A 14,176-nucleotide genomic window follows, 5' to 3' on the forward strand; every position below is an offset into this window, starting at 1 on the left:
TTTACAAGATACCGCCAGATGCAATTATGTCTATGTTTTCGATACTAGGGTGAGAGCCTTTGTCTCGTTTGCTCTCGGTTCTGCAATATGGAGGTGGTACCGTCGGTATATGAGCTCAAGAAAAACATGTATCATCTACTCCCCCTCTCTTTCTCCACACCCTCCCTTTCTTTCCCCACACCTTTGCACACTCTGTGCCGTCCATTTATTTTGTTGCATCACGCCCAATTTAACGAAAAAAAAAAAAAAAGTGACTCTCTTGGTCTGTGTCTCTGTATTTGCAACCCTCCAGCACCATTCCAACCCTCCTTCGCATCGCATTTCTTTCTCTCTCTCTGCACCCTCCCTGTCAGTTGAGTCAGCCCAGAACGAAGGCAGCAGTCTGTCAGGTGTGAATAGACGCTGTGTTGGCGAAGCCGAGCGCATGACCTCTTTTGGATGTAATGCAAATATTCTCCCTTCGTCAAGGCTCCAGAGATCAGTCATAATGCGAATTGTGCAATGACGGCGATGGCAGACACTGACAGGTCTTTGGCCTGGGTGGAATTTGGCCAACCCCCGACCCAGGGAAGATTCCTCCTGCAGAATCACTCAGTATTCCTGCAAGTGACGTTTCTTCGTCTATAACTCAGTACAGATAAAAGGTGATGGTTAGGAGTCAGGGTATGCGTTCATTTTGATGTAAACAGGAGTACAGGGTCGACCTAAATTTTAAAACATGTGGGAGTGGAGATGGAAATTAAGAGATGCATTTTTCACTTCAAATCTACCACAAAGCCTTTCACTCCCCTAGGCCATTGCTCAAAGACAGAGTGGGATTATGGGATCTGCAGTTCTGGTTGAATTCCAAAACAGGTGTGTAAACTCTGTGTTGAGGTAACCTAAGGGTTTCTATGACAACCCTGAAGCAATCAAAATTAAGTCTCGACTATTTTTTTTCTTAACCACGTTCAAAACGTGGCCTGCTCAGACAAGCTCACTAAAGAAATGACTCGACTGTCAAATATCTGGAAAATACTTGGAATGAGCCTTTGCAATCATCTTTTTTAATTAACGTAGGCGATCTGCAGTCCCTATTTTGGGAATTTGGTCCATTAAAACAGTCTGGGATAGCAAGCGCTCCACGTTTTTATAAAGAAAAAGGGTGAACTTTGAAACATCCTGCAAATCACCCTTGGAACAGCTTTACGTGGTGATGAAAAAAAAAAATACACCAAATCTAAAGTTGGAAGAGGAGTCTTGGCTTAGGGAAGGAAGTAAATGTTCCACCTATACAAATGTAACACTGAAGATCAACTTGATAGATGTTTGACACGATTCAAGACTTTGCTCAGCTTTTCAGTTTTTCCAGAGCTAATGTGCCATACGGCTGAGCCATGACCGCACATTGTCTTCAAAATAAATGTTACAGAAGAGTGATTGGAATTTATCACACTGTGGTTGAATCTCAATCAGGAAATGCACATACGCAAGTACACTCACTGACAGTAATATAAATGAGTGTGAGTCAGACATTATGAGGTCTGACTGTGCAAGGGCTGGACCGTCACACAGTGTGAGGATAGACTTCATAAGTCACCTTCCTTTAGCAGCATGGTTCTAACAACAAATTCTGTTGAGTAACCAAGGCCGGTCATGCCAAAATCCCCTCAAACCCACAGTCCCCTCCCTGACTCCCCCAGACCCGAGCCCCCCAGCTGACAGTTCCCGTCCCCGTCCTGTCTGGGCCCACATGGCCTGGCTCTGGATGGGAGAGACATCTCCGCACATTTCTCCTCACCACCCTCCTCCTCCTTCTTTTTATCCCCATACTTTAGCCCAGCTGTGCCAACGAAGCCCGTGTATTACGTTTTTCCTGTCGCTTCCCAGGCCAAAAAACGAAAAGGAATGATGGAAAAAAAAAAAAAAAAAAAGGAGAAAAGAAACGGTTAAGTGAGAATGAGAGGGAGTGAGTGTCAGTTTCTGGCATTGGTTTTGCTGTCTGCTCAGTTTTCACGGCCCGTGGTTTTATTAGACTTTCCGCCGGGCCGCGGGCAAGGTGAAACGGCCACTGCTGCCCCGTTTGGGCTCGAAACCTCCTGTTAGCCCCCCTTGACTCCCCTCGCCTTCTCCCACCCCCTCATCCTGGCTGCCCTGCGGTGCCGCTGCCAGTAAAGGAAACACATTAACACCCGGGCCAGTAACAGAGCAGGCTTTGTCCGCAGCCAGGCAGACCAGTCCATTAGGCCCACGCTCTGGTCCACACCACACCAATTAGAGAAGGCAGGGAGTAGAGCCACTCCAAACAGAGGTGTGAGCTTTACAAGGAGACTACAGGTGTGCCTGGGGGGAAATAATGGACTTTATTACTGATTGGGGGTACTGTGCTACTCTGTATCCCTCTGCCACCTTTTTAAGAGCCATCGCGGCTCTACAGAGTTTTGACAACCTGTGTTTAACCTGCAAACCTGAGTTTCCCTTGGATGTTGGATCAAATCAAACCCCCCTGCCCTCCAATTTAATGTAGGTACCAATCTGGGCTTGTGCCACTGGGCCCTAATATAGTGTGACTAATTGTATTCATCATGGATAAATGTAATAATTAAAATACTAATTTCTTTTTTATTTAGAAAATGAAAAAGAAATTATATTACTGTGCATCATGTTCCAGGTGATAAAATTAAAATTGCTTGTTTGATGAACAGTCCAAACCCAAAGGTGTTCCTTTTACACTTACATAAAACACAGAAAAAAAGAGATCAGAAGCTGTTTGATGTAAAAAGTGCAAAAATGCTCCATTCATGCACAGAGTGCAGGCTTAAAGAGGCATTCAGAGCAAAAAAGAAGTCTTGAAATAGCAGATTGTAATGTTTTAGAACAGAAATAAAGCAGCAAACGCTAAAATTTGACAAGGTAACCCATGAAATGTTTGGCACTTTTACTCCATAAATGACTCAAAATGATTCTGGGGCGTCAGTTGGCTTAGTGGTTTATACACACACACTGTACAACAACAACATCACTGCTTTGATTCTGTTCAGGGACTTTTGTTGTATGTCATAGCCCTCTCTGTTTGTACTGTTAATATCAAGTAAAGGCAAAGTACCCTCCCAAATGGAAAAAAAAAAAAAAATCTTCAGCAATGTTTTGAGAATTGAAAGAGACAGATTAAAAAAATAACGATCAAAGAAAATAGATGCAAGCAGAGTCAGACATTTTGACCTTTACTCCCCCAATATGTGTCAAGCTCCCAGAACACTGGATCTTTCACGTCTATAATGCAACTCAGTGGCCTCTTTTTGTTCGACCCGCTCCGCCTTGCCTGGTATAAGTGCAGTTTCCCATGCTTTTCAAACTCCGTGCCCCCACTTTGCAACGCAGGCTTTACATTAAAAATCATGATCCGAGATAACCCTGATGAGGATCATTTTCTCAGCATTAAGAAAGCTCCTCCGGGGTCACACAAGACATTACACAAATGTTTTTCACAGGCTGAGTGGTACTCCCCTCCACTAGTGTAAAATAAGCGGAGTTCCCCTTTTGAAATTGTTGTCAATTCATTTCCAGTCGATTGACTAATTGCTTAATCGTTTTAGCAAAAGAAAATGAGAGCGTTTGCATGGATGGTGAATATCTCAGTCCCTGGGACATGAGAGCAAAGCTTGACAATCACCGACGCGCTGACAGCTGATGAATAATTGCTGGTTAACATTTGACTACAGTTAGCAGGAGCGATGCTACCTGCCAGAACAGATGACCTGACAGGTTAGAGAAGGGCCCCGGGGCCATATGAGACGATCAGGCAAAAACAGGACAGGCCTGACATCGGAGGGGGTTTCCATCGACGATTTATCTACGCTCTGTAGACACATGCTATTTCCTAATAAAGGTGTCAATAATATTGATTCACATTAAGAATAATAGACGGCTTTTAAGATTAAACTTCATATACGTAGTGCTATCTAGACAATTCATCAAGGCTGCATAGAATCTAAACTTTTATTAAACTCCAGCTCAACATGGCGACAAAGCAGCGTCTACACGGGGGCCATGTGACCCCAACTTACCAACACACAACACGCTGTATTTTCTCAAATAAGCGTGTCTAAAACCTTCTCTGGTCTGTTTTTGCTCAGTCTGCCCAGGGCTGTCGCTTTCCTATGAAATAATTACTACAAATTTGGTGCATTCGCATGATTGGGTTCATGGGATTTTCCTGTGTCTAAACGGAGGCTCTGCTCCATGTCAGGGGCAACAGTGATACAGTGTCGAGACAGAGCCACGCTATTATGGCCAGGATGGGCGCAGAGGAAAAAAAAGGCAACATTCATCTTTAGACATGATGAGTTAAAAAAAAAAACCCTGCATGTAGGAGCTCTTAAGAGGTCTCAAAGAGGTTCACGCAAGGTTGTGGGAGATTTATGCACAGTAGGGATGTTGTGTGAGCTAAAAATAGCCGAGTCTTTGATGCGAGCGGCAAGCTCTCCTTTGAAATGATATTTTCACATATCCTTATCTGCCATTTCAGCTTTTGAACATAAGACAGAAGAGCCAAGCCAGAGTTAAACCCCTCAAACTCTAATAAGCCGTTTCAACTAAGATGGTGGCGTTATTAGACATGACACCCTGATATTTAGTGTTGATTTCCATCTGTATAATGCTGTGTTTTGGTTGGAGGATCGGAGCATTTATTTCGCAGGCTCTCTCTCTCTCTCTCCAAAAGCATCTTTCCCCCCGCAGCAGGAACAGAGAACATGACACCGACCCTGAATGTCCTGCCAAAACACCCAAAACGTCTCTAACCCCGCTAACAGCGCAGAAATAGTCATTAGGAGCTCATTTGTTTTTCCCGCAGATAATATCGCCACGTGTGTCAGCTCCAGAATGAGGAGCACCGCCGGGGTGATCTGGCAGATACGTCGACTAGTCGATGTGGTGCTTCTGGACTGGACACTTCACCGGCAGAGCCAGGGTGGTCCTGTTTGGTTGTCATTTTTTTTTTTTCTTTGGAACTTCCCTGTTGCTTTTTTTTTTTTTTTTGGTGTTGATAGACTGATGCTCTAAGATTTGTCTTGGCATCCGGCCCAGATTTGACACCGAAACAGTGAATTAGAGGGAAAAAAAATGAGAGAGAAGGATTCCAAAAGGATCTAGTGGCTGTAATGTGAGGTGGTAGAGAATTGATTTGACTCAGGGTGTCTTTTTGTTTTAGATTTTTGCTTTGGCTAAAGAGCAATTGGAGCAGTAGCGGAGGTTTGGAAGGCCTCTGTATGTGTGTGTGTGGTGTTGGGGTGTTTTGTAGAGTTAGGGATCTCTCTCTCGATCTCAAAACGTGGAGGCCTCGATTTCATTTATCTGCACCACGTTTCTCTGTTTCTGACTGTGTTTGTGTGTGTTGGACTGAGCTGAACCTCTGTAACATTTATATTCCGTGTAAACTGTAATTGAATTCAGAAGATGCCAACAAAGCATTTTTAATGTATGTGTTTTTAGGTTCAAACTTTGTGACTCGTAAGATCAGCCGTTCTGTGGCGAAGATTCACCTGGGCCAACTGGAGAGCTTCAGTCTGGGCAACCTGGACTCCAAGAGGGACTGGGGCCACGCCAAAGACTACGTGGAGGTAAAACACACACAACCATAACCAGAGAAACACACACAAACTCTGCGTGCACTGCTCGGGAGTTGAACAGGGTTCAGATGTGCACATAGCATTAACGGGGCTTGTTTTCCCAGATCATTTGAGGCCGCAATATGCGATCTGCATGAAGCCTCCTATGATTCTCTGCCAAAAGAGAAACGGAGATAGAGAAAGAGAGGGGGAGCGGCAGGAGAGGGAGAGGGCCACATGCTGTGAGGCCACAGACTGCACTCTGGTTTCCCACAACTCACCCATGTCCCAGATCCCTCCAGGCCCCCATCGCCATTCCCCGAACGCCCGCAGAAGAAAGAGAGATATTAAGGGAATGCCGTGTCCTGGGGACGATGACAGAAATACGGTGTTTTTGTTAATGTAATGGTGCCAGCAGCCAGCAGAGAGAGGAGTGGGGAGATGAAACGAACAGTGGGGTCGCCACATCCAGGAGCAGACGGAGCTTTCTAAAATGTGTGTTTTCCCCCCCATGCATACATGTGTGTGTGCGTAAGGAAGCGCACATTCCTATGAGTGTGTCAAAGTGTGTGATAGGTTAAGGTTGGAACACGTGTGTGTGTGTGTGTGTGTGTGTGTGTGTGTGTGTGGCTGCAGGGATGAAAGGCTCAACGGGTTGCCATGTCTGACAGCAGACCCCTGACGGCGGACTATGTTATTATTAGGAGGTGATGGTGGCGGTGGTGGCGGGGGGCATTCTTTGAGATGGGAGCGGAGGTGAGGAGGTTACGGGGAGGGAAGCTCAGTTAAACTGCAGATCACGGTGCGGGGGTCACTGCGTCAGAGCCGGGTGGTAGAGGGGCGGCGGGTCACGCTGTTAAGGCGGGGCGCGGAGGCGTCGGTGGCGTCAGCAAAGTGACTCCGTCACCCTGATACGGGAAGGCTGTCGATCAGTCATATCCGATTGTAACCACACTGAATAATTTTTGCCTCCGTTGGTCTGACTTGTTGGAAGTGAGACGGTGTTGGTTAAATGGAAGCACAAAAGTTCAGTTTTAAAAATATATATATATATTTTTCTAAGCATTTTATGCTTTTAGAAGGCCAAGTAGAAAGATAACAGGAAACGAGGGCAGAGCTATCCAACAAAAGTCCCCGGGGCGGTCTCGGATCGGCGACATTGCGGTTTATGGTTGGCGTCTTAACCCCTTAGCCACGGCGGCGCCCCGAACTCACTGTTCTTGATACAGAATCTGTTTGTGTGATGGTATGTCCCCATTAACAGATTCACATCTAATAAAATAAACATTGGTTTTTATAATAATGTGTCAATGTGGTTTTGGAAAATAAACGTCCTATTTATTTTTCTCAGACAGATGTAGGGTGACAGGCATGTGTTAAAAGGACACGCAAAGCCAATTTTAGAAGCACAATTGCATAGAAAGCCAGTGGAAAAACGCCAGTAGGCATGAACAGACACAGGCGGAGCACATTGCGGTGGGGGCGCAAGTTGACAACGTTTTAACGTGAGTGAACAACCCGCGCTTATCACGAACCTGAGACGAGGAAAAAGAAGAAGAAGAAGAAGAACTTGGAGGAAAATGAAGGAAAGAAATTGAGTTTTGAAATAAGTCTGAGCTGTCACCCAAACACACTTCATGCACACACACACACACACAGTCGATTCCTGGTTAGCTACAGCTAACATCTGCACAATCGGTACATTTTCAGTTTGGGGTAAATAAACACAGACTGCACAAACACATCCCAGTGGTCAAAGTTGCTGAAATAAAGCAGGTCAAAAACTTTTTGAGGAAAAAAAAAAAAAAAGTTGGAATGAAAGTCATCTATGAATCTAAGCAGCGTTGATATAAGACACTCAGTTTCTGTGTAACTAGGCTGAACCAATAGATTGAGCTTTGTAAAAAGCTGATGATGATAATCCAACAATTTAAATAACTTCACTATATTGAATTTGAATGAATTTAACAAGAGCAGGTTTCCTGATTTCAGCTGAACTGTTCTGATGGATACCGTAGTATTTGTAGCACCAAACTGATGGATAAAATGTGATTTCTCAGAAGGTGTTGTAAGTTAAAATATATATAATATGATTGTCATGCCATATCCCGAAAGTATTTTGTATGGTACGTGCAACTCCATACAGCTGGATGTGTGTGTGTGTGTGTACGTCTAGTGCCTGTCCGGGGCACCCTGCCTTGAGACGCTCCAGGTTTCCTGTGGGAACCGCCGACATTCCAGCTCTGGTGAATCAGGCACCTCCTCGCTGAACGTCTCCAGTTTCGGAAAGCAGCTTTCGGGAAGCCAAACAGAAGCCCGAGGTGCTGAGGGGAACTGAGGTGGAGGAGGAGGAGGAGGTGGGGGGAGGAAGGTGCGGGGTAGGCGGGGGGGGGGGGGACAGACGCGTGTTTGTGGGACGTTTGTACATTATGCATAAATGAACCATCTCTCCTGCTGGAAGTTCACCCCACCCTGCCAGACCATCAAAGGCGGCGACTGTCACCACGACCCCCCCCCCTCCTCTCTCTCTCTGCCTCTCTCTCTGTGTTTCACTTTGAAATATTCATCCAGGCAGCGTCGGCAGCGCGTTACCATGGCGAAGCCAAACAACTGGCAATTTGTAAACAGAACCATGTGTGTCTGCTTTAGGCTGACAACTGCTTTTCCTCCCTCTGTTTCTCCCTCTCCTCACCCCACCCAGGACAGGGAAATTGCTCGTAATTGGCTGTGGATGGATTGCGGGTGGCAGGAGGGGCGTGCTGTGTGTCTGCTCTAACGACGTCTGAAAGCGTGCGGCTGGCTGGGCATCGTCTCAGCCGGGTATCAGGTGTCCGTCCCAGGCAGGCAGACAGACCTGGAGCTGCACAGCTACTCTCAATGGAACCCTTTATTATTATTATGGTATTACGGACTAGATGCCGGGAGCTGAACGCTTTAGTATAAAATCGGCAGATAAAATAATTTAAATCCTCCTGACCTCATTTTTCCTCAAAGAGGTTAAGCGTTTAAGTTTTTCAATTCTGCGACGGTATTTGAAACACTTGGACGGTCTGCGGTTTTCTGGGATCAGCGATATAGAACGATTTTTTTTTTTTTTTTTTTGAATCCGAGGACGCGAAGGAGAAAAGGAAACCCACAACAATCACTCACTAAAGCCTCTATCTGAACACATAAAGATGTAAGAGTAGGCCATCTTTACTTAAGGACTGCCCTCCTCCTCCTTTCCCTCCTTCCTCTCCTCTCAGCCTGTGCCCCCACCCTGAGTTGGCCCATGGTGGGTACAGCTGTTTAACCCCCCCCCCCACCACCCACCCACCTCTCTACCCCCCCCCCCCCCCAGCTCCACCCCTTCTGGATGTAGAGAGCCATTTCCTGTGCAGAGAGGAGAGGGCTGGCTGGGAGGGAGCAGGAGCAGAAGTCGGCCTGGTGGTTTTGGCCCTCTCTCTCTCTCTCTCTCTCTCTCTCTCTCTCTCTCTCCCCTCAGGCTCCATCCTGCCTCACTATTCTCTTTTTTGTCTCTTTCCTCTCCCATCTTATGTTTTTTTTATTTTTTTTTTCATTCTCCATGTCCCTCCTGCCTCTTAACCTCTTACTGTTTGCTGTTTTGTACTCATGAAAAGCTGCGTCACCGGACCGAGTGCTCCACCAAAACCGCTCCTCTCCCTCTTGTCCAGCTCTTGTTCGGCGAGTAGTTACCACCCAGTTACCAGATATTTCCCTCTGACATCTAATAACTGGCTCTTAATTTTCCCTTGACTGGAACTGGCGTTGCTGTTTTCTCACTGCTGAAGCGGACCGGAGTGGGGAAACCGTTGCCAGATGAGATGTGGCTGACCCGCTGACACACAGTCCAGACAAAAAACCCTCCTCCCTTGCTCTTGTCTTGTTCACATATTTATTCTCAAAATATAATTACCTGTGAAACTCTGGTCTTCTGTAGGTGTTTTCCTTGAAGCCTTCAGGTGTGTGTGTGTGCGTGCGCGGTTGCCCCTGTGTGGCGGTAACTGTCTAATTCCTGGCATTGTGCGGAGGCACCGTGGTGACAGGACAGGCCCTTGATGGTGTCATTTTTCACCTCCTTTATTTTTCTTATCCCTTTTTTTTTTTTTTTTTTTCTAGCGCAGCTGCCTCTCTGCGCAGTAATGGTTACAGATGAGGCTAATTAGCCAATCACAGCGCAGATCAGGGCCAATCACAGATGATTGATGAGAGTGGTAGGCCATTCATCACATGTTTTTGGCCTGGGAGGTGACAGTGGGGGCAGGGCTCAGGAACCTGGTACAGTAAGCTTGACATTCACGTCTTCATTTTAAACTTTTGCTGAGGCGTTTATCCAGCGACTCGGCATGAAAAATGGCTCGTAATATATAATATGTGTATTTTTTTTAAGACGTTAGGACAGGCTGTGAAACTTGATGGACAGTGAATGTTTGGCCGTGGAGGTCTGACGTAAGACATGTCAATCATGGGTATTTTTAAGCGCTCTGACTCCAGAGTACAATGAACAAATGATTTGTTATTCTGAGAGCACCCTTGGATATATCATCAAATAATAAATATCCAGGAAGGCGTTATGTCAGAAATACGGTTCGATTTTATCACTTTGGCTTTTTCCTGTGCTGCTGACTGACATACTGGCCGCTGTATGAAACCTGTGGCATTTAAACGCCATAAAGTCTCAATGGTGCGCTCTGCCATGTCGTAGAGGGCGCTGTCCCCTTGCTGCATGTGCACTCTGTGGTGTAGAGAGAGTGTGTGTGTGTGTGTGTGTGTGTGTGTTATATGCATGCCTGGATCTTTACAGCGGTGATTCGGGGAGCTGATAAATACCTTCGCCTGCTCTGCGAGGTTTTAATAAACACAGCTGGAGTGGTAAAGAGCTAAAAAAGGGATCTAATAGGGCAGAGGAGAGGGAGCGTTGGGTTTCATCACCTAAACCTCCTGACTACAACTACAACTCCGCCAACCCCTGACCCCCTGCTCCCCCCCTAATACACCAACGCTGGCATATTCCTAACGTCATCTCTTGAGATTTGTGTGTGTGTGCGTGTGTGTGTGTGTGTGCAAGCTCTGCAGGGGGGCTAGGCTAGAGTGTAGATCATTTAGTGAGAAAGACTGTGACAGAAGTTACTGTCATGTTGACTTGGCATCCCACACAAGCAGGATGAGTAAACGACAGCAGCTGTGTGCATGCACAGATGTAAGTGTGTGTCTGTGTGTCTGTGTGTGTGTGTGTGTGTGTGTGTGTGTGTGTGTGTGTAGGTTTCGGGGCGTTAATTACAGGTGAAATTCGACCCATGGCCTTAGCAGCAGCTCAATAAACCGGGGTTTGCCCCCCTGTGGCTCAGAGCAATAAAACCTCACTGAACCTCCTGCAACCTTTACATGTACGAAACACACACACACACATGCACGAACACACACACTTATTTCAAGAACATGTACATTTTACACAGAATGATGCTTGAACATAACAAAACATTTCATGCCTTTTAACTCCGATATGCTATCTGATCCCAGGTCTGAAGAGTTTAATTGGTTCATGGAGTCTTGTTTAGAGTGGCCCAACCACAGACTTTCCTTACAGTCGCTGGTTCTGAAGGGGAACTAGCTGTAACAGTGTTGACTTTTTTTTAATCTTTTCTCTGATTTTATGTCCTAGTAATGAAATCCTTAAGGCTCACAGATTTTTAAGGAGAAATACCTGGATTTTATAAAAAGTGGCACAAGATTTTATGTCCCCCCCCTCCGCACGCCAATAGTCGTATTCCGCTTCAAGAAAACGCTTACGTCCGGCCTTCACCTAAAAGTTCCTCTCGCTACAAGCACTTCTAATAAAGACTGCAAAAAGGACACTTCTAAGTCATAATTTCTTATTTAAGGATCATTAAATGTTATTTATTCTAACGAAGACAAATATTCTATTTTCGAGGACCATTTTTCAGTTTCATTGCTAATGTCAAGTCTTATTTTACTAGTTTTGGGGTCAGAAAGTGTTTTTAGTGGCCATATTTTAATTGTAGTTCCAAGAAATATTATGTCATTTTTGGTAACCTCGATGGAAAATTTAGTTTGTTTGGTACAAGCAAATTACAGATATTTTTGGTGTTCATACAGTATTTTTTGCACTGGATAATTAATTTTTTTTAAAAGATTTTATTTACCGCTATGATTATAAATATTGATAAATCCCTGCATTTCTTTTTGTTTGTTTTGTTGTTTCTGAAACTGAAAAACCTCTTGAAATACTAAAACTCCTTGTGTGTGTATATGAATATAAGCAATCAACACACAAGTCGAGGCTCTTGAAATGGGCTGTTGTTAATAAAAGTATTGCACAAACAGGTAGATGGAAGAAAATTGTACTTTGATAAACACTCAAAGAAGATACGTAGGAGGTGACATATGACGATAAGAATAATTAATTGAGTTAGAGGCTTAAAATGGATTTTGAGGGAGGGTATCTTGCCCCATCTGTGTCCAAATCCTAAATCATCCAACATGGTTTGAGTGTTTACTGTGGCATGGTACCAGCGGGACAGGGAAAGAGGCGCAGAGCAACGAAATGTTAGATTTTCACAGTCTAGATAATTTAGAGGTGAGGGAAGATAAATGGAAAAAAAGGGATTGTGTAAAACTGACTCCCTCTCGCTGCTCTAACAATAGAAGAACAGATAACAGTCAGATCCATGACCGAAGAGATTCTATGGTTATTGCTTTTGTGAAGGGGGCCACAGCAGGGTTACATTGAGTGTGTATGAATGTGTACGGGCCCAGAATTTCAGCTGGAACTTCTGCTTTTTTTTTTTTTTTTTTATAAAAACAGAAACCTGACCCAAAAGGTGTCCTCATTTCTGGGGTGAGATTCAGGGGTTTTCAGGGGAATGTCTGTCGTTCTTTCACTCCCTCTGTTCCTGTTCTGTTCATTTCTCTCTGACCTCTCTGTTCTCCCTCCAGTCGGTATTTGGCAGTACCGTACAGCTGCGGGTGATTGGCTGAAAGAGTTGGGTCAGAGCTTGTGATTGGCAGGGACACAGCTGGTGAAGAGAATGACAGAAGGGTTGATGGAGGCTGGAATGTCTTTTCTGCGCAAAGCAGGCAGTTTTTTTTCTACAAAACAAAATCAATATTACAAGATTATAATTTTTAGGTGTGTCCTTGTCTTTTTTATCAGTCAGTCAAACTTTGTTTATTTAGCAACTTTCAAACAAATTAAATGCAATTCAAAGGCTTTACAAGCAATTCATAAAACGTAGGATGTTGAAAATGGATTTTGAGACTAATGTACACCAAATTAACCAAAAGCTTTAAAAAAAAGTTAATTGAATAAGATAAGAACAGTAAAAGATGGGTAGTTAAGATAATAATAGAGAAATAATAAAAGATAATACAAGCAATAAAGATAACAATAAAAATAAAATAAATAAAATACCACACAAAATAAATAGATTATAGTAAAGCAGTAAAATGTTGATAAAATAAAATAGAATAAAATAAATAATAGTGATCAACAGTTAAATGTTGATAAAACAAAAATAGAATAAAATAAATAATAATGACAATAATAAATAAAATAAGTATAAATAGTGAAACCATAAAATTATAAAACACTACATAAAAGCCAGACTAAATAGATGGGTTTTTAGTTTACGTTTAAAAAAAAAAAAATCAATATTTTCCGCTCCTCTCGGATTCTCTGGAAGCTGTTCCAGCGGCTCAGAGCGTAACGGCTGAAAACAGCATCACCAAATGTTTTTGTTCTGCTTTGTGGAACAGCTAAAAGAGAAGAACCGGAGGATCTGAGGGGCCTTCCTGGTTCATAAACCAAAAGCATTTCTGAGAGGTAGTCTGGTGCACGGCCATGTAGTGCCTTTATAAACTAATAAAAGAATGTTTAAATCAATACGAGAACTGACAGGTAACCAGCGTGAAGACTCTAAAATAGGCATAATGTGTGCTCTCCTTTTGGTGTTAGTCAGCACTTTAATTAATTGCAGCTGATTTATTGGTTTCTTCAGTAGACCAGAAAGGAGAGTGTAAATAGTTCAGCATGTGAGTTATTGTTAGTTAGATGGTTACATGAGCCTTGAAATTAAAATCAGAATCCAAAATGACTCCTAGATTTCTCGCTTCCTGGCTCGGGTTGAGTCCTAGTGTGTTTAGTTTGGAGGCCAGTTTCTCTCTTGAGCCTTGGAACCAATGATCACTACGTCTGTTTTATCCTTGATGAGCTGTAAAAACTTCTGTGACATCCAGGCCTTTATATCTAAATACAGTTTAAAAAGTGAGTCAATGAGCCCGGTGTCATCAGGCACATAGAGCTGAGTGTCATCAGCATAGCTGTGGAAAGAGATACCATGTCTCCTGATGACACTACACAGGGGCAGCATGTACAGATTAAAAAGTAACGGTCCTAAAATTGATCCTTGTGGTACCCCATAGGTAGAGTGGAAGAGTGGTCATCTACAGATAAAAAGAAAAAATATTCTTCTACAAAGATATGAGGTAAACCAGTTAGACCAACATGCTCAGTTAATCTATCTAAAAGAACACTTATCCACAGTATCAAAGGCAGCACTCAGGTCAAG

General features: G+C 43.9%; 1 protein-coding gene across 1 annotated transcript in view; it reads left to right on the top strand.

Annotated features, from left to right (window-relative positions):
• gmds (GDP-mannose 4,6-dehydratase) overlaps positions 1 to 14,176 on the top strand; it is a 198,313-nt gene that overhangs the window by 73,943 nt on the left and 110,194 nt on the right. The window contains exon 7 of the mRNA XM_067596208.1: positions 5,473 to 5,600. Within this exon, the coding sequence (XP_067452309.1) occupies positions 5,473 to 5,600 (128 nt within the window). The remainder of the gene's footprint in view (positions 1 to 5,472; positions 5,601 to 14,176) is intronic.

Source organism: Thunnus thynnus, chromosome 8, assembly GCF_963924715.1.
Source record: "Thunnus thynnus chromosome 8, fThuThy2.1, whole genome shotgun sequence".
Taxonomy (NCBI): domain Eukaryota; kingdom Metazoa; phylum Chordata; class Actinopteri; order Scombriformes; family Scombridae; genus Thunnus; species Thunnus thynnus.